Source organism: Engystomops pustulosus, unplaced genomic scaffold, assembly GCF_040894005.1.
Source record: "Engystomops pustulosus unplaced genomic scaffold, aEngPut4.maternal MAT_SCAFFOLD_414, whole genome shotgun sequence".
Lineage (NCBI taxonomy): Eukaryota > Metazoa > Chordata > Amphibia > Anura > Leptodactylidae > Engystomops > Engystomops pustulosus.
This window is the reverse complement of record NW_027285293.1, coordinates 44503-71298: the sequence shown is the minus strand read 5'-3', so window position 1 is coordinate 71298 and position 26796 is coordinate 44503. Positions and strand designations below refer to the sequence as shown.

Sequence of the window (26796 nt, the reverse complement as noted above, 5' to 3'; positions counted from 1 at the left end):
CTCCCATTGTCAATCACAAGAAAAGCCACAGACACCAATGTTCCGGCCAATTCAGCATCTTTAATGTAAATGGGTACAAAGTCATGCAAAAAAAAACATAAAAAGTAACCAAAAAGAAAAACGAAACAAGTAAAAATACTCGGAACAAAGCCGGAAAATCCTGGAGGAAAACCATTGATCCGTTCTTGCGTTGTCAGAACGGTTGCATGTGAAGCAGGCGACAAATTCTACATCGTCAGAAAAGTTTTTATTTTACAATATTTACATTTACGTTTCCATGCAAATAGGCCCCTCCCCCTCCCCGATTTCCTGTAAATGTTTTGTATATAATTTTTTCCTCCTTCATCTTTTGTGTCGCTTTAAAAACAAGAAAATAGTTTTTTTCCCTGTGATTTTCTACTTTTGCTTCCGTGGGGCAAAAAATCCAAAAAAGAAGCAAAAATAGGAAATGAGGGAAATGTAAAATTCTTTATATATTAACTTTTTCTTTATAGAATTTGAAATATATTTTGGGTTTTCTGAAGACCTTGATAAATCTCTGCGTCCGGGGCGGAGCCTCAGAGGCTACAAATACTTTATGTCTCTTATTAATAGAATTTGTATCATAAAAGTGATAAAACTCAAAATCCCGACGTGGGTGAAAGCAGCGCAGGACCCCCCCCCCCCCCTCCCCCTCCCCGATCTCACCCCAATGTCCCGGCTTATTACAATATTATTCCATGAAAATACCCGCTACTCGGAGACCAGACATTCAGGACTCCCCCGATCCATCAATAAGCCGCCCTTACACATCACTATATCAGCAGCCATCTAATGTGGGCGGGGCCTGACAGCACAGAGGGATCGGGGAGAGAGGGAGCAATATATGTGTTATATCTACAGGGAGGGGGCGGAGTCCGGAGGAAGGGAGGGGACGGAGACCGGGGGAGGAGGAGTCTGGAGGAAAGCAGGGGAGTGTGGAGGAGAGGAGGGGATGGGCCAGGGCAAGTGTGGAGGAGGGGAGGGGCCAGGATGAGTGTGGAGGAGGGGAGGGGCCAGGATGAGTGTGGAGGAGGGGAGGGGCCAGGATGAGTGTGGAGGAGGGGAGGGGCCAGGGTGGGTGTGGAGGAGGGGAGGGGCCAGGGTGGGTGTGGAGGAGGGGAGGGGCCAGGGTGGGTGTGGAGGAGGGGAGGGGCCAGGGTGGGTGTGGAGGAGGGGAGGGGAGGGGCCAGGGTGGGTGTGGTGGAGGGGCTGTGGCTCTCAGTATTGTGATTATATACCCTGTTCAGTTGTGCATGCATGTGTATAGGGTTAGGAGGGAGTAGCTGTCACCCCACATGTATGTAAAGTGCATGGGCAGCTTTAGTAAATCTGTAAATAATCCACTGTGCAATCACTTGTAGAACAGTCTGCCGGTCCCCCACCACTGCAGTGCTGTCCCCATATTCAGCAGAGGCACTCCGACCCCCCCCCCCCATATTCAGCAGAGGCACTCCGACCCCCCCATATTCAGCAGAGGCACTCCGACCCCCCCATATTCAGCAGAGGAACTCCGACCCCCCCGTATTCAGCAGAGGCACTCCGACCCCCCCCCCCATATTCAGCAGAGGCACTCCGACCCCCCCATATTCAGCAGAGGCACTCCGACCTCCCCCCCCATATTCAGCAGAGGCACTCCGACCCCCCCATATTCAGCAGAGGCACTCCGACCCCCCCATATTCAGCAGAGGCACTCCGACCCCCCCATATTCAGCAGAGGCACTCCGACCCCCCCATATTCAGCAGAGGCACTCCGACCCCCCCGTATTCAGCAGAGGAACTCCGACCCCCCCGTATTCAGCAGAGGCACTCCGACCCCCCCCCCCCCCGCCTCCCCTCTATGTACAGCAGTGCCAAAAGGTTATGGATTTACAAATAAAGGAACATGCCAAATGCCAAAATCCGACCAGGACACTTCCAGCAGGGCAGCGAGAGGACGAGATCCCCCTAAACTAATAGTGCAATAGACCCTCCCGCCATGACGGTCCCTGCCCGAGCAGCAGAGGGCGCTGGCCGCCAATGCTCTGGAGACCCCGCCAGTCCTCCCCGCACCCCCCCCCCCCCGCCATAAACATAAAAAAGCTTTACAAAAACACACAATGACAAAAACATGAAAAATCATCTGCGATAACCGTAAAAAAAGGAGAAAAGTATAAGAAATGATCCTCGAGTATCCGAGCATCAAAGTGCATGAAATGCCACGAGTGAAATAAATAACCAGCTGCCTGAGTGACGGTACAGAATATATATGTATATACACACTGCCCTATATATATATATGTATATATTTATACACCATATATACACACAGCCACATGCAAAGGGGTCCCGCCTCCCCGCACACACGTGTAACACGCGGGATCCGTGCCCATACCACGTGCATAAATATATATACAGCTTATGCTATGTACATGCGCCTGCGCAGGGAAAGGGGCGGGGCGCTGCGCATTAAGAGGTACGAGTGATGCCACACACACAAATATTTACACACACGCGGCTGCGGTGTGAGAGGGGTTAATTGGTCAGCCCCCTCTTCTGTAAACAGTCCAGATCCTGTGCTTGTTTTATCTCCTTCATCCTGTGCCGGGAGAGAAGAGCCTCACGTTATTATCTCGTCAATGGCCGCCACGTAATACTACACCACGGATTAGGATCTAGGTGACCACCCTGCACTGTGGAGACCCCATGTACCTACCTGTGACGACAGCGGCGGAGAAAGCGCATGATCTTGCGGGCGGCCTGGTCCTGCTTCTTGGTGAGGAACGAGCCCCTAGGACAGAGATGGAGGAGGTCAGTGCTGGAGGCACACGCCAGATCACAAGGTTTCCAGAACTTGTCACTCACTTGATGCGATGCTGTAGGGCCGGACCCCCGCGGGACCCCTCTCGGTAGCTGCGGTAACATTGCTGTATCAGCACGGCCGCCCGACGGCTCTGCTGGAAGCGCTTCTGCTCGTAGTAACTGCGGAACTTGGACTGGATGAGGATGGCCGCCTGCGTCATCTTCTTATACAGCGCGTACTGCGGACAAAGGATACTCAAGTAATGGCTGCAAAGGAAGACACCAACCCCTAGATGATGTCTCCTCAACCTTCCCGACCCCTAGGTGATGTCTCCTCATAACCTTCCCGACCCCTAGATAATGTCTCCTCAACCTCCCCGACCCCTATGTGATGTCTCCTCATAACCTTCCCGACCCCTAGATGATATCTCCTCATAACCTTCCCGACCCCTAGATGATGTCTCCTCAACCTCCCCGACCCCTAGATGATGTCTCCTCAACCTTCCCGACCCCTAGGTGATGTCTCCTCATAACCTTCCCGACCCCTAGATGATATCTCCTCATAACCTTCCCGACCCCTAGATGATGTCTCCTCAACCTCCCCGACCCCTATGTGATGTCTCCTCAACCTCCCCGACCCCTAGATGATGTCTCCTCATAACCTTCCCGACCCCTAGATGATGTCTCCTCATAACCTCCCCGACCCCTATGTGATGTCTCCTCATAACCTTCCCGACCCCTAGATGATGTCTCCTCAACCTCCCCGACCCCTATGTGATGTCTCCTCAACCTCCCCGACCCCTAGATGATGTCTCCTCATAACCTTCCCGACCCCTAGATGATGTCTCCTCATAACCTTCCCGACCCCTAGATGATGTCTCCTCAACCCTCCCGACCCCTAGGTGATATCTCCTCATAACCTTCCCGACCCCTAGATAATGTCTCTTCAACCTCCCCGACCCCTATGTGATGTCTCCTCATAACCTTCCCGACCCCTAGATGATATCTCCTCATAACCTTCCCGACCCCTAGATGATGTCTCCTCAACCATCCCGACCCCTAGGTGATGTCTCCTCAACCTTCCCGACCCCTAGATGATGTCTCCTCATAACCTTCCCGACCCCTAGATGATGTCTCCTCATAACCTTCCCGACCTCTAGATGGTGATGTCTCCTCAACCTTCCCGACCCCTAGATGGTGTCTCCTCATAACCTTCCCGACCCCTAGATGATGTCTCCTCAACCTTCCCGACCTCTAGATGATGTCTCCTCAACCTTCCCGACCCCTAGATGATGTCTCCTCATAACCTTCCCGACCCCTAGATGATGTCTCCTCATAACCTTCCCGACCCCTAGATGATGTCTCCTCAACCTTCCTGACCCTTAGATGATGTCTCCTCAACCTTCCCGACCCCTAGATGGAGTCTCCTCATAACCTTCCCGACCTCTAGATGGTGATGTCTCCTCAACCTTCCCGACCCCTAGATGATGTCTCCTCAACCTTCCCGACCCCTAGATGGTGTCACCTTAACCTTCCCGACCCCTAGATGATGTCTCCTCATAACCTTCCCGACCCCTAGATGATGTCTCCTCAACCTTCCCGACCCCTAGATGATGTCTCCTCAACCTTCCCGACCCCTAGATGGTGATGTCACCTCATAACCTTCCCGACCCCTAGAGGATGTCTCCTCAACCTTCCCGACCCCTAGATGATGTCTCCTCAACCTTCCCGACCCCTAGATGGTGATGTCACCACATAACCTTCCCAACCCCTAGATGATGTCACCTCATGACCTTCCCGACCCCTAGATGATGTCTCCTCAACCTTCCCAACCCCTAGATGATGATGACTCCTCATAAGCTTCCCGACCACTAGATGATGTCTCCTCATAACCTTCCCGACCCCTAGATGATGTCTCCTCATAACCTTCCCGACCCCCAGATGATGTCTCCTCATAACCTTCCCGACCCCTAGATGATGTCTCCTCAACCTTCCCGACCTCTAGATGATGTCTCCTCAACCTTCCCGACCCCTAGATGATGTCTCCTCATAACCTTCCCGACCCCTAGATGATGTCTCCTCATAACCTTCCCGACCCCTAGATGATGTCTCCTCATAACCTTCCCAACCCCTAGATGATGTCTCCTCATAACCTTCCCAACCCCTAGATGATGTCTCCTCAACCTTCCTGACCCCTAGATGGTGTCTCCTCAACCTTCCCGACCCCTAGATGGTGTCTCCTCATAACCTTCCCGACCTCTAGATGGTGATGTCTCCTCAACCTTCCCGACCCCTAGATGATGTCTCCTCAACCTTCCCGACCCCTAGATGGTGATGTCACCTCATAACCTTCCCGACCCCTATATGATGTCTCCTCATAACCTTCCCGACCCCTAGATGATGTCTCCTCATAACCTTCCCGACCCCTAGATGATGTCTCCTCATAACCTTCCCGACCCCTAGATGATGTCTCCTCATAACCTTCCCAACCCCTAGATGATGTCTCCTCATAACCTTCCCAACCCCTAGATGATGTCTCCTCAACCTTCCTGACCCCTAGATGGTGTCTCCTCAACCTTCCCGACCCCTAGATGGTGTCTCCTCATAACCTTCCCGACCTCTAGATGGTGATGTCTCCTCAACCTTCCCGACCCCTAGATGATGTCTCCTCAACCTTCCCGACCCCTAGATGGTGATGTCACCTCATAACCTTCCCGACCCCTAGATGATGTCTCCTCATAACCTTCCCGACCCTTAGATGATGTCTCCTCAACCTTCCCGACCCCTAGATGATGTCTCCTCAACCTTCCCGACCCCTAGATGGTGATGTCACCTCATAACCTTCCCAACCCCTAGATGATGTCACCTCATGACCTTCCCGACCCCTAGATGATGTCTCCTCAACCTTCCCGACCCCTAGATGATGATGACTCCTCATAAGCTTCCCGACCACTAGATGATGTCTCCTCATAACCTTCCCGACCCCTAGATGATGTCTCCTCATAACCTTCCCGACTCCCAGATGATGTCTCCTCATAACCTTCCCGACCCCTAGATGATGTCTCCTCATAACCTTCCCGACCCCTAGATGATGTCTCCTCATAACCTTCCCGACCCCTAGATGATGTCTCCTCATAACCTTCCCGACCCCTAGATGATGTCTCCTCATAACCTTCCCGACCCCTAGATGGTGATGTCTCATTACCTTCCCGACCTCTAAATGGTGATACCACCTCATAACCGTCCCGACCACTAGATGATGTCTCCTCAACCTTCCCGACCCCTAGATGATGTCTCCTCATAACCTTCCCGACCCCTAGATGATGTCCTCATAACCTTCTCGACCACTAGATGATGTCTCATCATAACCTTCCCGACTCCTAGATGATGTTCACCTCAACCTTCCCGACCTCTAGATGGTAATGTCTCCTCATAACCTACCCGACCCCTAGATGATGTCTCCTCATAGCCTTCCCAACCCCTAGATGGTGATGTCACCTCATAACCTTCCCGACCCCTAGATGATGTCTCCTCAACCTTCCCGACCTCTAGATGATGTTCACCTCAACCTTCCCGACCCCTAGATGATGTCTCCTCATAACCTTCCCGACCCCTAGATGGTGATGTCTCCTCAACCTTCCCGACCTCTAGATGGTGATGTCTCCTCAACCTTCCCGACCCCTAGATGATGTCTCCTCATAGCCTTCCCGACACCTAGATGGTAATGTCACCTCATAACCTTCCCGACCCCTAGATGATGTCTCCTCAACCTTCCTGACCCCTAGATGGTGATGTCTCCTCAACCTTCCCGACCCCTAGATGGTGATGTCTCCTCAACCTTCCCGACCCCTAGATGGTGATGTCTCCTCAACCTTCCCGACCCCTAGATGGTGTCTCCTCATAGCCTTCCCGACCCCTAGATGGTAATGTCACCTCATAACCTTCCCGACCCCTAGATGATGTCTCCTCATAACCTTCCCGACCCCTAGATGGTGATGTCTCCTCAACCTTCCCGACCTCTAGATGGTGATGTCTCCTCAACCTTCCCGACCCCTGGATGGTGATGTCTCCTCATAACCTTCCCGACCTCTAGATGGTGATGTCTCCTCAACCTTCCCGACCCCTAGATGGTGTCTCCTCATAACCTTCCCGACCCCTAGATGGTGATGTCTCCTCAACCTTCCCGACCTCTAGATGGTGATGTCTCCTCATAACCTTCCCAACCCCTAGATGATGTCTCCTCATAACCTTCCCGACCCCTAGGTGATGTCTCCTCAACCTTCCTGACCCCTAGATGATGTCTCCTCAACCTTCCCGACCCCTAGATGGTGTCTCCTCATAACCGTCCCGACCCCTAGATGATGTCTCCTCATAACCTTCCCGACCCTTAGATGATGTCTCCTCATAACCTTCCCGACCCCTAGATGGTGATGTCTCCTCATAACCTACCTGACCCCTAGATGGTGATGTCTCATTACCTTCCCGACCTCTAAATGGTGATACCACCTCATAACCGTCCCGACCCCTAGATGATGTCTCCTCAACCTTCCCGACCCCTAGATGATGTCTCCTCATAACCTTCCCGACCCCTAGATGATGTCTCCTCATAACCTTCCCGACCCCTAGATGATGTCTCCTCAACCTTCCCGACCCCTAGATGTCTCCTCAACCTTCCCGACCCCTAGATGATGTCTCCTCAACCTTCCCGACCTCTAGATGGTAATGTCTCCTCATAACCTACCTGACCCCTAGATGTCTCCTCAACCTTCCCGACCCCTAGATGATGTCTCCTCATAACCTTCCCGACCCCTAGATGGTGATGTCACCTCAAAACCTTCCCGACCCCTAGATGGTGATGTCACCTCATAACCTTCCCGACCCCTAGATGGTGAGGTCACCTCATAACCTTCCCGACCCCTAGGTGATGTCTCCTCAACATTCCTGACCCCTAGATGATGTCTCCTCATAACTTTCCCCACCCCTAGATAACGTCTCCTCATAACCTTCCCCACCCCTAGATGGTGATGTCTCCTCAACCTTCCCGACCCCCAGATGATGGCTCCTCAACCTTCCCGACCCCTAGATGATGTCTCCTCATAACCTTCCCGACCCCTAGATGATGTCTCCTCAACCTTCCCGACCCCTAGATGATGTCTCCTCAACCTTCCCGACCCCCTAGATCAGTGATGGCGAACCTATGGCACTGGTGCCAGAGGCGGCACTCAGAGCCCTTTCTGTGGGCACTCAGGCCATCACCAGAGATGACTCCAGGTATCTTCCTGCAGTCCCAGACAGCCCAGGACTTGCTGTGCCGCCCAGGACAGCCCAGGACAGCTCTACCAGAGTCTATTTTCTGCTTTATTGGTGTCCTCAGGGTGATGGTATCAATGAAAACTGTGACAGAGAAGGGAGTATAAATCACAAATTAAATTTCTGTGTTGGCACTTTGCGATAAATAAGTGAGTCTTGGTTGTAGTTTGGGCACTCGGCCTCTAAAAGGTTTGCCATCACTGCCCTAGATGATGTCTCCTCAACCTTCCCGACCCCTAGATGATGTCTCCTCACCCTTCCCGACCCCTAAATGATGTCACCTCATAACCTTCCCGACCCCTAGATGGCACTGTCTCCTCATAACCTTCCTGACCCCTGATGGTGATGTCACTGATGTTCCTTCCTACCCGCATGTTTGGTGACTGGGTGCTATAGATGAAGCTGCATCCCATTTTAATGGCTGCCCGGGGACATATAACATGCAATGGGACCAATCCAAGTTTCCCACATCCCGATGGAGGGCTCCTGGTTTAATCACCAGGACATTGGGAAGGGGGGGGGGGTTACCTTCAGAGCAATCCAGGTCAGCTTGTAAAGGAAGGAGGACTGGATTAGTATTTGTATAGAGCGTTAGGGCGACATCATGCATGTTTTACCCACAGGAGAGTCACACATCAGATGGTCCACCTCCAGCCACCTATAGATTCAACCAGCACTGTCAATCCATCCGCTCCATCACACATCAGCTATAGCCAGCGCTGTCACTCCATCACCTCCATCACACATCAGCTATAGCCAGCACGTCAGGTCCATCACACATCAGCTATAGCCAGCGTGTCAGGTCCATCACACATCAGCTATAGCCAGCACCTGTCACTCCATCCGCTCCATCACACATCAGCGATAGCCAGCACTGTCACTCCATCCGCTCCATCACACATCAGCTATAGCCAGCACCTGTCACTCCATCCTCTCCATCACACATCAGCTATGGCCAGCGCTATCACTGATCCGCTCCATCACACATCAGCTATAGCCAGCACTGTCACTCCATCCTCTCCATCACACATCAGCTATGGCCAGCACCTGTCACTCCATCCGCTCCATCACACATCAGCTATGGCCAGCGCCTGTCACTCCATCCGCTCCATCACACATTAGCTATAGCCAGCGCTGTCACTCCATCCGCTCCATCACACATCAGCTATAGCCAGCACGTCAGGTCCATCACACATCAGCTATAGCCAGCGTGTCAGGTCCATCACACATCAGCTATAGCCAGCACCTGTCACTCCATCCGCTCCATCACACATCAGCTATAGCCAGCACCTGTCACTCCATCCACTCCATCACACATCAGCTATAGCCAGCACTGTCACTCCATCCTCTCCATCACACATCAGCTATAGCCAGCACATCAGGTCCATCACACATCAGCTATAGCCAGCACTGTCACTGCATCACCTCCATCACACATCAGCTATAGCCAGCGCATCAGGTCCATCACACATCAGCTATAGCCAGTGTGTCAGGTCCATCACACATCAGCTATAGCCAGCACGTCAGGTCCATCACACATCAGCTATAGCCAGCGCATCAGGTCCATCACACATCAGCTATAGCCAGTGTGTCAAGTCCATCACACAGCAGCTATAGCCAGCGCTGTCACTGCATCACCTCCAACAAACATCAGCTATAGCCAGTGTGTCAGGTCCAGCACACATCAGCTATAGCCAGTGTGTCAAGTCCATCACACATCGGCTATAGCCAGCGCGTCAGGTCCATCACACATCACCTATAGCCAGCGCTGTCACTCCATCACCTATAGCCAGCGTGTCAGGTCCATCACACATCAGCTATAGCCAGCGCTGTCACTCCATCACCTCCATCACACATCAGCTATAGCCAGCACCTGTCACTCCATCACCTCCATCACACATCAGCTATAGCCAGCACCTGTCACTCCATCCTCTCCATTACACATCAGCTATAGCCAGCACCTGTCACTCCATCACACATCAGCTATAGCCAGTGCTGTCACTCCATCACCTCCATCACACATCAGCTATAGCCAGCACCTGTCACTCCATCCTCTCCATTACACATCAGCTATAGCCAGCACCTGTCACTCCATCACACATCAGCTATAGCCAGCGCTGTCACTCCATCACACATCAGCTATAGCCAGCACTGTCACTCCATCACCTCCATCACACATCAGCTATAGCCAACGCGTTAGGTCCATCACACATTAGCTATAGCCAGCACTGTCACTCCATCCTCTCCATCACACATCAGCGATAGCCAGCACCTGTCACTCCATCACACATCAGCTATAGCCAGCACCTGTCACTCCCTCCTCTCTATCACACATCAGCTATATCCAGCGCTGTTACTGCATCACCTCCATCACACATCAGCTATAGCCAGCGCTGTTACTGCATCACCTCCATCACACATCAGCTATAGCCAGCGCTGTCACTCCATCCTCTCTATCACACATCAGCTATATCCAGCACTGTTACTGCATCACCTCCATCACACATCAGCTATAGCCAGCACTGTCACTCCATTACCTCCATCACACATCAGCTATAGCCAGCACTGCAGGTCCATCACACATCAGCTATAGCCAGCACCTGTCACTCCCTCACCTCCATCACACATCAGCTATAGCCAGCACCTGTCACTCCATCACCTCCATCACACATCAGCTGTAGCCAGCGCTGTCACTCCATCACACATCAGCTATAGCCAGCGCTGTCACTTCATCACCTCCATCACACATTAGCTACAGCCAGCACGTCAGGTCCATCACACATCAGCTATAGCCAGCACTGTCACTCCATCACCTCCATCACACATCAGCTATAGCCAGCACGTCAGGTCCATCACACATCAGCTATAGCCAGCACTGTCACTCCATCCGCTCCATCACACATCAGCTATAGCCAGCGCTGTCACTCCATCACCTCCATCACACATCAGCTATAGCCAGCACGTCAGGTCCATCACACATCAGCTATAGCCAGCACTGTCACTCCATCCTCTCTATCACACATCAGCTATAGCCAGTGCTGTCACTCCATCACCTATCAGCTATAGCCAGCACGTCAGGTCCATCACACATCAGCTATAGCCAGCACTGTCACTCCATCCTCTCTATCACACATCAGCTATAGCCAGCACCTGTCACTCCATCCTCTCTATCACACATTAGCTATAGCCAGCGCTGTCACTCCATCCACTCCATCACACATCAGCTATAGCCAGCACGACAGGTCCATCACACATCAGCTATAGCCAGCGCGTCAGGTCCATCACACATCAGCTATAGCCAGCACCTGTCACTCCATCCGCTCCATCACACATCAGCTATAGCCAGCACTGTCACTCCATCACCTCCATCACACATCAGCTATAGCCAGCACTGCAGGTCCATCACACATCAGCTATAGCCAGCACCTGTCACTCCATCCGCTCCATCACACATCAGCTATAGCCAGCACCTGTCACTCCATCCGCTCCATCACACATCAGCTATAGCCAGCACCTGTCACTCCATCCTCTCCATTACACATCAGCTATAGCCAGCGCGTCAGGTCCATCACACATCAGCTATAGCCAGCGCGTCAGGTCCATCACACATCAGCTATAGCCAGCGCGTCAGGTCCATCACACATCAGATATAGCCAGCGCGTCAGGTCCATCACACATCAGCTATAGCCAGCCCATCAGGTCCATCACACATCAGCAATAGCCAGCGCGTCAGGTCCATCATGGCGGGATCTGGTTCAGGCACCAGGTCATTACCTGCTTGTACTTCCGGTAGCAGCGCTGGATGACGGCGGCCGCCAGATCTTGCTGTTCCTTTAGTCGCCGTCCCTGGATGCAAAATGAAAAAAGTCAATGGAGACATCAGATCACGAGCAGCGGCAGAAGAGCAGGAACTGACCCCCAGGACACTAGCATGAAGCCATCAAGGAGCCAAGCAGGGCCAGAAAAGTGCATCATCAGACCTGATCGCTTAATCAGACATAGAAAGGGGAGGGCATCTACAAAGCCCCACCCCCAAAGAGCATCCATCATCAGCTATTCTTATAGGAGAAGTGCAGCTATGGAGGCATCCGGGGAGCGCTCTACCTGCAGCTATGACTGGGGGATGTCTTGTGCATCTGTAGGGGGCACTCCGGGGAGTGCTCTACCTGCAGCTATGACTGGCGGATGTCTTGTACATCTGATGGGGGCACTCCGGGGAGCGCTCTACCTGCAGCTATGACTGGGGGATGTCTTGTACATCTGCAGGGGGCACTCCAGGGAGCGCTCTACCTGCAGCTATGACTGGGGGATGTCTTGTACATCTGATGGGGGCACTCCAGGGAGCGCTCTACCTGCAGTTATGACTGGGGGATGTCTTGTACATCTGCAGGGGGCACTCTGGGGAGCGCTCTACCTGCAGCTATGACTGGCGGATGTCTTGTACATCTGTAGGGGGCACTCCGGGGAGCGCTCTACCTGCAGCTATGACTGGGGGATGTCTTGTACATCTGCAGGGGGCACTCCAGGGAGCGCTCTACCTGCAGTTATGACTGGGGGATGTCTTGTACATCTGCAGGGGACACTCCGGGGAGTGCTCTACCTGCAGCTATGACTGGCGGATGTCTTGTGCATCTGTAGGGGGCACTCCGGGGAGCGCTCTACCTGCAGCTATGACTGGGGGATGTCTTGTACATCTGCAGGGGGCACTCCGGGGAGCGCTCTACCTGCAGCTATGACTGGCGGATGTCTTGTACATCTGCAGGGGGCACTCCAGGGAGCGCTCTACCTGCAGCTATGACTGGGGGATGTCTTGTACATCTGATGGGGGCACTCCAGGGAGCGCTCTACCTGCAGCTATGACTGGGGGATGTCTTGTACATCTGTAGGGGGCACTCCGGGGAGCGCTCTACCTGCAGCTATGACTGGGGGATGTCTTGTACATCTGATGGGGGCACTCCGGGGAGCGCTCTACCTGCAGCTATGACTGGGGGATGTCTTGTTCATCTGCAGGGGGCACTCCTGGGAGCGCTCTACCTGCAGCTATGACTGTGGGATGTCTTGTACATCTGCAGGAGCACTCTGGGGAGCGCTCTACCTGCAGCTATGACTGGGGGATGTCTTATACATCTGTAGGGGGCACTCCAGGGAGCGATCTACCTGCAGCTATGCCTGGGGCATGTCTTGTACATCTGATGGGGGCACTCCAGGGAGCGCTCTACCTACAGAAATGACTGGGGAATGTCTTGTACATCTGCAGGGGGCAATCCTGGGAGCGCTCTACCTGCAGCTATGACTGGGGGATGTCTTGTACATCTGCAGGGGGCACTCCGGGGAGCGCTCTACCTACAGATATGACTGGGGGATGTCTTGTACATCTGTAGGGGGCACTCCGGGGAGCGCTCTACCTGCAGCTCTGACTGGGGGATGTCTTGTACATCTGATGGGGGCACTCCGGGGAGCGCTCTACCTGCAGCTATGACTGGCGGATGTCTTGTACATCTGTAGGGGGCACTCCGGGGAGCGCTCTACCTGCAGCTATGACTGGGGGATGTCTTGTTCATCTGCAGGGGGCACTCCTGGGAGCGCTCTACCTGCAGCTATGACTGGGGGATGTCTTGTACATCTGTAGGGGGCACTCCAGGGAGCGCTCTACCTGCAGCTATGACTGGGGGATGTCTTATACATCTGTAGGGGGCACTCCAGGGAGCGATCTACCTGCAGCTATGACTGGGGCATGTCTTGTACATCTGATGGGGGCACACCGGGGAGTGCTCTACCTACAGATATGACTGGGGAATGTCTTGTGCATCTGCAGGGGGCACTCCGGGGAGCGCTCTACCTGCAGCTATGACTGGGGGATGTCTTGTACATCTGCAGGGGGCACTCCGGGGAGCGCTCTACCTGCAGCTATGACTGGCGGATGTCTTGTACATCTGCAGGGGGCACTCCAGGGAGCACTCTACCTGCAGCTATGACTGGGGCATGTCTTGTACATCTGATGGGGGCACTCCGGGGAGCGCTCTACCTACAGATATGACTGGGGGATGTCCTGTACATCTGCAGGGGGCACTCCGGGGAGCGCTCTACCTGCAGCTATGACTGGCGGATGTCTTGTACATCTGCAGGGGGCACTCTGGGGAGCGCTCTACCTGCAGCTATACCTGGGGGATGTCCTGTACATCTGCAGGGGGCAGTCCGGGGAGCGCTCTACCTACAGATATGACTGGGGAATGTCTTGTTCATCTGCAGGGGGCACTCCGGGGAGCGCTCTACCTGCAGCTATGACTGGGGGATGTCTTGTACATCTGTAGGGGGCCCTCCAGGGAGCGCTCTACCTGCAGCTATGACTGGGGGATGTCTTGTACATCTGTAGGGGGCACTCCAGGGAGCGATCTACCTGCAGCTATGCCAGGGGCATGTCTTGTACATCTGATGGGGGCACTCCGGGGAGCGCTCTACCTACAGATATGACTGGGGAATGTCTTGTAATCTGCAGGGGGCACTCCCGGGAGCGCTCTACCTGCAGCTATGACTGGGGGATGTCTTGTACATCTGCAGGAGACACTCCAGGGAGCGCTCTACCTACAGATATGACTGGGGGATGTCTTGTACATCTGCAGGGGGCACTCTGGGGAGCACTCTACCTGCAGCTATGACTGGGGGATGTCTTGTACATCTGCAGGGGGCACTTCGGGGAGCGCTCTACCTACAGATATGACTGGGGGATGTCTTGTACATCTGCAGGGGGCACTCCTGGGAGCGCTCTACCTGCAGCTATGACTGGGGGATGTCTTGTACATCTGCAGGGGGCACTCTGGGGAGCGCTCTACCTACAGATATGACTGGGGGATGTCTTGTACATCTGCTGGGGGCACTCCTGGGAGCGCTCTACCTGCAGCTTGGACTGGGGGATGTCTTGTACATTTGCAGGGGGCACTCTGGGGAGCGCTCTACCTACAGATATGACTGGGGGATGTCCTGTACATCTGCAGGGGGCACTCTGGGGAGCGCTCTACCTGCAGCTATGACTGGGGGATGTCCTGTACATCTGCAGGGGGCACTCCGGGGAGCGCTCTACCTACAGATATGACTGGGGGATGTCCTGTACATCTGCAGGGGGCACTCTGGGGAGCGCTCTACCTGCAGCTATGCCTGAGGGATGTCCTGTACATCTGCAGGGGGCACTCCGGGGAGCGCTCTACCTACAGATATGACTGGGGAATGTCTTGTACACCTGCAGGGGGCACTCCGGGGAGCGCTCTACCTGCTGAGACCCCTCACCTTGTATTTGCGGAAGGCCGTCTGGATGACGCGGGCTGCCTCGTACAGTTCACGCTGCTCATGGTCAGAGAGAGTCAAGAGAGCAAATTCACTTTCCATGCGTCCACTACTCGAGGCACTGAGGAACTCCGACCATCGGGCGGCTCCAGGAGGATCAAACCTTTCAAAGGAGATCTCTCCAAGAGGAGGTGGAGTAGTGGGAGACGACGGTGCCTCAGACCTGCACAACAAGCATCAAGGTAAAAACAGAAGACGATTGAGACCACCATATTCAGGAGCATGAGACCACAATATTCATGAGCATGCAGCACACGTCTCGTACCTCGTCACCTTGACACGTAGCCCCTCTACAGATCTCCTGTTCACTCGCTTGATGCGCTGCCCATAACCTCCAATCTCTGATGCCAGGTTACTGCCATCTTCTCCGGGGCTCATCTGTGCGAAGCGAGCCAAGGCGCGAGCAGCGCGCATCCCCTCACTGTGTGTACAAGTGTCTATGTGTGAGCTTGACCCTGCTACATGATGCACACGCACAGCCCTGTGCAGGCTCTACTCACCCATGTGGGGGCAGCCCCGGCATCTGGTCGGCAGTGTCCAGGTAGCTGGCTAGCCACGCCATGGTCTTGCTGAGATTTCCGGATCTCTCTCGGAGTGGCACAGAGTCGGACGCCGTGAAGTCGTCCTGCTTGATGCGGTCTGGGGTGGCTTCTATGATCTGTTCTGCGAGGGTAACCATATCAACCTGGGACAGAGCAGAAGGAGGGCGACAGGAAGGATGTGAGGAAGCGCAAGAGAGAAGAAGGTGCACAGAGAGGTCAGAGAGAAAGACGGAAGGAAGGAGCAGCGGCAGTGAGCGGAGGGCAAGGGCACGTTACCTGCAGGTAGTCGTGGTTCTCCGTGTCCTCCTGGTACTGGAGGAGGTCAGCATCATCCACTACAGGAGAGCCCAGGAATGGGACTTGTTCTGCCGGGTCATCCAGCTCCCAGGAGGCGGCTCCCAGTATCCTAGAATTGGGGGAGGTCCCGACCGGGGTGTCCTGACTACTCTCTGGACTGCAGTCAGGAGAGCCGCGGAGGGCAGAGCTACTGGAATACGCGGAGGTAACCGAGACGGATCCGTCTGATACTTCTGAGGGCGAGGGAAGGCTGCTGAGACCTGCAAAATGGAGAGCGTGTCAGCTCCAGGACATAGCGCCTGCCAAGTCCACATCTAAGGTCCCAGGAGGGTGACATTACCGGTGTCCGCACTGGTGGAGAGAGGCGACAGACCCCGACTCATCTCCTGGCTCCCCATGAGTGAATGCCAGCTGGACTGCTGTAAATCTGTCAGGCTGCCCTGCGCCATCTCCTGCCGCTGAAGCTCTTCTAGGGTGGACGCCAGCTTCACGTGCCCTCGCGACCTAGCGACACCCAGAGGAAGCCGACCCAGAGAGTCCGGAATAGAGAGCGCCCGGCAGTCCCAGCGGAATAGGAGTGTGGCCGCCTCAGTGTGTCCCAAGGCGCACGCCCACATCTAGGACCACAACAACATGGGTGAAAGGAGGGCCCGGCATTACAGGGCTATTACTGGTATAATACTATGTGTGGAGGAGGATGATCAGGAGATGTACTATGTGCGGAGGAGGGAAGAGGATGGAAACATGATCAGGAGATGTACTATGTGTGGAGGAGGATGATGGACACATGATCAGGAGATGTACTATGTGTGGAGGAGGAGGATGGAAACAAGATCAGGAGATGTACTATGTGTGGAGGAGGATGATGGACACATGATCAGGAGATGTACTATGTGTGGAGGAGGATGATGGACACATGATCAGGAGATGTACTATGTGCGGAGGAGGATGATGGACACATGATCAGGAGATGTACTATGTGTGGAGGAGGATGATGGACACATGATCAGGAGATGTACTATGTGTGGAGGAGGATGATGGACACATGATCAGGAGATGTACTATGTGTGGAGGAGGATGATGGACACATGATCAGGAGATGTACTATGTGTGGAGGAGGAGGATGGACACATGATCAGGAGATGTACTATGTGTGGAGGAGGATGATGGACACATGATCAGGAGATGTACTATGTGTGGAGGAGGATGATGGACACATGATCAGGAGATGTACTATGTGTGGAGGAGTATGATGGACACATGATCAGGAGATGTACTATGTGTGGAGGAGGATGATGGACACATGATCAGGAGATGTACTATGTGTGGAGGAGGAGGATGGACACATGATAATGAGATGTACTATGTGTGGAGGAGGATGATGGACACATGATCAGGAGATGTACTATGTGTGGAGGAGGATGGACACATGATCAGGAGATGTACTATGTGTGGAGGAGGATGATGGACACATGATCAGGAGATGTACTATGTGTGGAGGAGGATGATGGACACATGATCAGGAGATGTACTATGTGTGGAGGAGGATGATGGACACATGATCAGGAGATGTACTATGTGTGGAGGAGGATGATGGACACATGATCAGGAGATGTACTATGTGTGGAGGAGGAGGATGGACACATGATAATGAGATGTACTATGTGTGGAGGAGGAGGATGGACACATGATCAGGAGATGTACTATGTGTGGAGGAGGAGTATGATGGACACATGATCAGGAGATGTACTATGTGTGGAGGAGTATGATGGACACATGATCAGGAGATGTACTATGTGTGGAGGAGGATGATGGAAACATGATCAGGAGATGTACTATGTGTGGAGGAGGATGATGGACACATGATCAGGAGATGTACTATGTGTGGAGGAGGAGGATGGAAACAAGATCAGGAGATGTACTATGTGTGGAGGAGGATGATGGACACATGATCAGGAGATGTACTATGTGCGGAGGAGGATGATGGACACATGATCAGGAGATGTACTATGTGCGGAGGAGGATGATGGACACATGATCAGGAGATGTACTATGTGTGGAGGAGGATGATGGACACATGATCAGGAGATGTACTATGTGTGGAGGAGGATGATGGACACATGATCAGGAGATGTACTATGTGTGGAGGAGGATGATGGACACATGATCAGGAGATGTACTATGTGTGGAGGAGGAGGATGGACACATGATAATGAGATGTACTATGTGTGGAGGAGGATGATGGACACATGATCAGGAGATGTACTATGTGTGGAGGAGGAGGATGGACACATGATCAGGAGATGTACTATGTGTGGAGGAGTATGATGGACACATGATAATGAGATGTACTATGTGTGGAGGAGGAGTATGATGGACACATGATCAGGAGATGTACTATGTGTGGAGGAGGAGTATGATGGACACATGATCAGGAGATGTACTATGTGTGGAGGAGTATGATGGACACATGATAATGAGATGTACTATGTGTGGAGGAGGAGGATGGACACATGATCAGGAGATGTACTATGTGTGGAGGAGGATGATGGACACATGATCAGGAGATGTACTATGTGTGGAGGAGGATGATGGACACATGATCAGGAGATGTACTATGTGTGGAGGAGAATGGACACATGATCAGGAGATGTACTATGTGTGGAGGAGGAGGATGGACACATGATCAGGAGATGTACTATGTGTGGAGGAGTATGATGGACACATGATCAGGAGATGTACTATGTGTGGAGGAGTATGATGGACACATGATCAGGAGATGTACTATGTGTGGAGGAGGATGGACACATGATCAGGAGATGTACTATGTGTGGAGGAGGATGGACACATGATCAGGAGATGTACTATGTGTGGAGGAGGATGATGGACACATGATCAGGAGATGTACTATGTGTGGAGGAGGATGATGGACACATGATCAGGAGATGTACTATGTGTGGAGGAGGATGATGGACACATGATCAGGAGATGTACTATGTGTGGAGGAGGATGATGGACACATGATCAGGAGATGTACTATGTGTGGAGGAGGATGGACACATGATCAGGAGATGTACTATGTGTGGAGGAGTATGGACACATGATCAGGAGATGTACTATGTGTGGAGGAGTATGATGGACACATGATCAGGAGATGTACTATGTGTGGAGGAGGATGGACACATGATCAGGAGATGTACTATGTGTGGAGGAGGATGGACACATGATCAGGAGATGTACTATGTGTGGAGGAGGATGATGGACACATGATCAGGAGATGTACTATGTGTGGAGGAGGATGATGGACACATGATCAGGAGATGTACTATGTGTGGAGGAGGATGATGGACACATGATCAGGAGATGTACTATGTGTGGAGGAGGATGATGGACACATGATCAGGAGATGTACTATGTGTGGAGGAGGATGATGGACACATGATCAGGAGATGTACTATGTGTGGAGGAGGAGGATGGACACATGATCAGGAGATGTACTATGTGTGGAGGAGGAGGATGGACACATGATCAGGAGATGTACTATGTGTGGAGGAGGAGGATGGACACATGATCAGGAGATGTACTATGTGTGGAGGAGGAGGATGGACACATGATCAGGAGATGTACTATGTGTGGAGGAGGAGGATGGACACATGATCAGGAGATGTACTATGTGTGGAGGAGGATGATGGACACATGATCAGGAGATGTACTATGTGTGGAGGAGGATGATAAACACATGATCAGGAGATGTACTATGTGTGGAGGAGGATGGACACATGATCAGGAGATGTACTATGTGTGGAGGAGGATGGACACATGATCAGGAGATGTACTATGTGTGGAGGAGGATGATCAGGAGATGTACTATGTGTGGAGGAGGAGGATGGACACATGATCAGGAGATGTACTTTGTGTGGAGGAGGAGGATGGACACATGATCAGGAGATGTACTATGTGTGGAGGAGGAGGATGGACACATGATCAGGAGATGTACTATGTGTGGAGGAGGATGGACACATGATCAGGAGATGTACTATGTGTGGAGGAGGATGGACACATGATCAGGAGATGTACTATGTGTGGAGGAGGATGGACACATGATCAGGAGATGTACTATGTGTGGAGGAGGATGGACACATGATCAGGAGATGTACTATGTGTGGAGGAGGATGGACACATGATCAGGAGATGTGCTATGTGTGGAGGAGGATGGACACATGATCAGGAGATGTACTATGTGTGGAGGAGGATGATCAGGAGATGTACTATGTGTGGAGGAATATGATGGACACATGATCAGGAGATGTACTATGTGTGGAGGAGGATGATCAGGAGATGTACTATGTGTGGAGGAATATGATGGACACATGATCAGGAGATGTACTATGTGTGGAGGAGGAGGATGGACACATGATCAGGAGATGTACTATGTGTGGAGGAGGAGGATGGACACATGATCAGGAGATGTACTATGTGTGGAGGAGGAGGATGGACACATGATCAGGAGATGTACTATGTGCGGAGGAGGATGATGGACACATGATCAGGAGATGTACTATGTGTGGAGGAGGAGGATGGACACATGATCAGGAGATGTACTATGTGTGGAGGAGGATGATGGACACATGATCAGGAGATGTACTATGTGTGGAGGAGTATGATGGACACATGATCAGGAGATGTACTATGTGCGGAGGAGTATGATGGACACATGATCAGGAGATGTGCTATGTGTGGAGGAGGATGATGGACACATGATCAGGAGATGTGCTATGTGTGGAGGAGGATGATGGACACATGATCAGGAGATGTGCTATGTGTGGAGGAGGATGATGGACACATGATCAGGAGATGTACTATGTGTGGAGGAGGATGGACACATGATCAGGAGATGTACTATGTGTGGAGGAGGATGGACACATGATCAGGAGATGTACTATGTGTGGAGGAGGATGATGGACACATGATCAGGAGATGTACTATGTGTGGAGGAGGATGATGGACACATGATCAGGAGATGTACTATGTGTGGAGGAGGATGATGGACACATGATCAGGAGATGTACTATGTGTGGAGGAGGATGGACACATGTCAGGAGATGTACTATGTGTGGAGGAGGAGGATGGACACATGATCAGGAGATGTACTATGTGTGGAGGAGGATGATGGACACATGATCAGGAGATGTACTATGTGTGGAGGAGGATGCACACATGTCAGGAGATGTAACATGGGTCAAAGGTTATAAACAGATAACATCATCTTCAGACTCACCAGGGGGGTGCAGGAAAAGTGATCGACATTCAGAGGGTCCACCTCCAACTCCACGGCTAAGCTTTGCGAGTGGATGCTCCTGCAGAGGAAACTTTATTAAATTCAATGTTTCTCATTTCCCTGGAACTGACTAGAAGGTTATCTCCTGCCCTTACTCACCTCCACTGTATCAGGGTTTCTATAAGACGGGCATAACCCTGGGCAGCGGCCAAGTGCAACAGCGTCATCCCCCGGAAACTCATCTCATGTGCCAGAAGGTCTGAGGTCACCCAGCACGTCTGTGCCATCATCTTCTCACATATAGCAACCAGGCGAGCCTCAAAGGTATCCACTGCTGCCACCTAAAACCAAAGAAAGGTCACACTCTAGGAGCCTCCTAATCACAGATTCACCAACTGCAGAGAGCAAGTAACATGGGGAAGGGATCTGGTGTCATCAACGAGACATCATCTAGTGTCTAGAAGAGACAACGAGACATCATCTAGAAGAGACTGGGTCTGATGGATCTAGTGACATCATAGAGAAGAGACCGAGTCTGATGGATCTAGTGACATCATAGAGAAGAGACCGAGTCTAATGGATCTAGTGACATCATAGAGAAGAGACCGAGTCTAATGGATCTAGTGACATCATAGAGAAGAGACCGAGTCTGATGGATCTAGTGTCATCATAGAGAAGAGACCGAGTCTGATGGATCTAGTGACATCATAGAGAAGAGACCGAGTCTGATGGATCTAGTGACATCATAGAGAAGAGACCAAGTCTGATGGATCTAGTGTCATCATAGAGAAGAGACCGAGTCTGATGGATCTAGTGTCATCATAGAGAAGAGACCGAGTCTGATGGATCTAGTGACATCATAGAGAAGAGACCGAGTCTGATGGATCTAGTGACATCATAGAGAAGAGACCGAGTCTGATGGATCTAGTGTCATCATAGAGAAGAGACCGAGTCTGATGGATCTAGTGTCATCATAGAGAAGAGACCGAGTCTGATGGATCTAGTGACATCAGAGAGAAGAGACCGAGTCTGATGGATCTAGTGACATCATAGAGAAGAGACCGAGTCTGATGGATCTAGTGTCATCATAGAGAAGAGACCGCATCTGATGGATCTAGTGACATCAGAGAGAAGAGACCGAGTCTGATGGATCTAGTGTCATCAGAGAGAAGAGACCGAGTCTGATGGATCTAGTGTCATCATAGAGAAGAGACCGAGTCTGATGGATCTAGTGACATCATAGAGAAGAGACCGAGTCTGATGGATCTAGTGTCATCATAGAGAAGAGACCGAGTCTGATGGATCTAGTGTCATCATAGAGAAGAGACCGAGTCTGATGGATCTAGTGACATCATAGAGAAGAGACCGAGTCTGATGGATCTAGTGACATCATAGAGAAGAGACCGAGTCTGATGGATCTAGTGTCATCATAGAGAAGAGACCGAGTCTGATGGATCTAGTGTCATCATAGAGAAGAGACCGCATCTGATGGATCTAGTGACATCAGAGAGAAGAGACCGAGTCTGATGGATCTAGTGTCATCAGAGAGAAGAGACCGAGTCTGATGGATCTAGTGTCATCATAGAGAAGAGACCGAGTCTGATGGATCTAGTGTCATCATAGAGAAGAGACCGAGTCTGATGGATCTAGTGACATCAGAGAGAAGAGACCGAGTCTGATGGATCTAGTGTCATCATAGAGAAGAGACCGAGTCTGATGGATCTAGTGTCATCATAGAGAAGAGACCGAGTCTGGTGGATCTAGTGTCATCATAGAGAAGAGACCGAGTCTGATGGATCTAGTGACATCATATAGAAAAGATCTAGTCTGATGGATCTAGTGACATCATAGAGAAGAGACCGAGTCTGATGGATCTAGTGTCATCATAGAGAAGAGACCGAGTCTGATGGATCTAGTGTCATCATAGAGAAGAGACCGAGTCTGATGGATCTAGTGACATCATAGAGAAGAGACCGAGTCTGATGGATCTAGTGACATCATAGAGAAGAGACCGAGTCTGATGGATCTAGTGACATCATAGAGAAGAGACCGAGTCTGATGGATCTAGTGACATCATATAGAAAAGATCTAGTCTGATGGATCTAGTGACATCATAGAGAAGAGACCGAGTCTGATGGATCTAGTGACATCATAGAGAAGAGACCGAGTCTGATGGATCTAGTGACATCATAGAGAAGAGACCGAGTCTGATGGATCTAGTGACATCATAGAGAAGAGTCCGAGTCTGATGGATCTAGTGACATCATAGAGAAGAGACCGAGTCTGATGGATCTAGTGTCATCATAGAGAAGAGACCGAGTCTGATGGATCTAGTGTAATCATAGAGAAGAGACCGAGTCTGATGGATCTAGTGTCATCATAGAGAAGAGACCGAGTCTGATGGATCTAGTGTCATCATAGAGAAGAGACCGAGTCTGATGGATCTAGTGTCATCATAGAGAAGAGACCGAGTCTGATGGATCTAGTGTCATCATAGAGAAGAGACCGAGTCTGGTGGATCTAGTGTCATCATAGAGAAGAAGAGACCGAGTCTGATGGATCTAGTGTCATCATAGAGAAGAGACCGAGTCTGATGGATCTAGTGACATCATAGAGAAGAGACCGAGTCTGATGGATCTAGTGACATCATAGAGAAGAGACCGAGTCTGATGGATCTAGTGACATCATAGAGAAGAGACCGAGTCTGATGGATCTAGTGACATCATAGAGAAGAGACCGAGTCTGATGGATCTAGTGACATCATAGAGAAGAGACCGAGTCTGATGGATCTAGTGTCATCATAGAGAAGAGACCGAGTCTGATGGATCTAGTGACATCATAGAGAAGAGACCGAGTCTGATGGATCTAGTGACATCATAGAGAAGAGACCGAGTCTGATGGATCTAGTGTCATCATAGAGAAGAGACCGAGTCTGATGGATCTAGTGTCATCATAGAGAAGAGACCGAGTCTGATGGATCTAGTGTCATCATAGAGAAGAGACCGAGTCTGATGGATCTAGTGACATCATAGAGAAGAGACCGAGTCTGATGGATCTAGTGTCATCATAGAGAACAGACCGAGTCTGATGGATCTAGTGTCATCATAGAGAAGAGACCAAGTCTGATGGATCTAGTGACATCATAGAGAAGAGACCGAGTCTGATGGATCTAGTGTCATCATAGAGAAGAGACCGAGTCTGATGGATCTAGTGACATCATAGAGAAGAGACCGAGTCTGATGGATCTAGTGACATCATAGAGAAGAGACCGAGTCTGATGGATCTAGTGTCATCATAGAGAAGAGACCGAGTCTGATGGATCTAGTGTCATCATAGAGAAGAGACCGAGTCTGATGGATCTAGTGTCATCATAGAGAAGAGACCGAGTCTGGTGGATCTAGTGACATCATAGAGAAGAGACCGAGTCTGATGGATCTAGTGTCATCATAGAGAAGAGACCGAGTCTGATGGATCTAGTGACATCATAGAGAAGAGACCGAGTCTGATGGATCTAGTGTCATCATAGAGAAGAGACCGAGTCTGATGGATCTAGTGTCATCATAGAGAAGAGACCCAGTCTGATGGATCTAGTGTCATCATAGAGAAGAGACCGAGTCTGATGGATCTAGTGTCATCATAGAGAAGAGACCGAGTCTGATGGATCTAGTGACATCATAGAGAAGAGTCCGAGTCTGATGGATCTAGTGACATCATAGAGAAGAGACCGAGTCTGATGGATCTAGTGACATCATAGAGAAGAGACCGAGTCTGATGGATCTAGTGTCATCATAGAGAAGAGACCGAGTCTGATGGATCTAGTGTCATCATAGAGAAGAGACCCAGTCTGATGGATCTAGTGTCATCATAGAGAAGAGACCGAGTCTGATGGATCTAGTGTCATCATAGAGAAGAGACCGAGTCTGATGGATCTAGTGTCATCATAGAGAAGAGACCGAGTCTGATGGATCTAGTGACATCATAGAGAAGAGACAGAGTCTGATGGATCTAGTGACATCATAGAGAAGAGACAGAGTCTGATGGATCTAGTGACATCATAGAGAAGAGACAGAGTCTGATGGATCTAGTGTCATCATAGAGAAGAGACCGAGTCTGATGGATCTAGTGTCATCATAGAGAAGAGACCCAGTCTGATGGATCTAGTGTCATCATAGAGAAGAGACCGAGTCTGATGGATCTAGTGTCATCATAGAGAAGAGACCCAGTCTGATGGATCTAGTGTCATCATAGAGAAGAGACCGAGTCTGATGGATCTAGTGACATCATAGAGAAGAGACCGAGTCTGATGGATCTAGTGACATCATAGAGAAGAGACCGGGTCTGATGGATCTAGTGTCATCATAGAGAAGAGACCCAGTCTGATGGATCTAGTGTCATCATAGAGAAGAGACCGAGTCTGATGGATCTAGTGTCATCATAGAGAAGAGACCCAGTCTGATGGATCTAGTGTCATCATAGAGAAGAGACCGAGTCTGATGGATCTAGTGTCATCATAGAGAAGAGACCCAGTCTGATGGATCTAGTGTCATCATAGAGAAGAGACCGAGTCTGATGGATCTAGTGACATCATAGAGAAGAGTCCGAGTCTGATGGATCTAGTGACATCATAGAGAAGAGACCGAGTCTGATGGATCTAGTGTCATCATAGAGAAGAGACCGAGTCTGATGGATCTAGTGACATCATAGAGAAGAGACCGGGTCTGGTGGATCTAGTGACAGAGTTGAGGACTGCTCTTCCCAGGAGGTAGGAGGTGGTGTGGACCTCGTGGAGGAGATACATAACCCCCCCCCCCCCCCCGGCAGGGAAGAGACGCGCTGCTGCTGCTGGAAAATATTGTCTGTAACATAAGAAGCAAATAATCCTCTTAGTAAATCTCATGTGACGTCTATTCAACTTCCACAACATGGAGAGACCCCAGAGACGGCAACTAAGAGGAGAGAGGGGGGGGGGGGAAGGAGTATATACACAGACAGGCATACACACAGGTGAGGAGAGGAGTATATACACAGACAGGCATACACACAGGTGAGGTGAGGAGTATATACACAGACAGGCATACACACAGGTGAGGAGAGGAGTACATACACAGACAGGTATACACACAGGTGAGGGGAGGAGTATATACACAGACAGGTATACACACAGGTGAGGAGAGGTGTATATACACAGACAGGTATACACACAGGTGAGGAGTATATACACAGACCGGTATA

At 51.2% G+C, this 26796-nt stretch overlaps 1 protein-coding gene across 3 annotated transcripts in view; it reads right to left on the bottom strand.

Annotated features, from left to right (window-relative positions):
• Positions 1-2076: 2076 nt before the first annotated feature.
• LOC140111314 (calmodulin-binding transcription activator 2-like) overlaps positions 2077-26796 on the bottom strand; it is a 60891-nt gene continuing 36171 nt past the window's right edge. The window contains exons 5-16 of one of the 3 annotated variants that reach the window (XM_072132345.1): positions 21724-21905; positions 21565-21643; positions 16627-16903; positions 16266-16546; positions 15948-16132; positions 15713-15868; positions 15391-15610; positions 11884-11955; positions 8638-8658; positions 2863-3038; positions 2714-2788; positions 2077-2596 (exon numbers count right to left, since the gene is read on the bottom strand). In XM_072132345.1, the coding sequence (XP_071988446.1) occupies positions 2533-2596; positions 2714-2788; positions 2863-3038; positions 8638-8658; positions 11884-11955; positions 15391-15610; positions 15713-15868; positions 15948-16132; positions 16266-16546; positions 16627-16903; positions 21565-21643; positions 21724-21905 (1788 nt within the window). In that variant the 3' untranslated portion in view covers positions 2077-2532. The remainder of the gene's footprint in view (positions 2597-2713; positions 2789-2862; positions 3039-8637; positions 8659-11883; positions 11956-15390; positions 15611-15712; positions 15869-15947; positions 16133-16265; positions 16547-16626; positions 16904-21564; positions 21644-21723; positions 21906-26796) is intronic. The other 2 variants (XM_072132347.1, XM_072132346.1) reach the window with 2 other exon arrangements.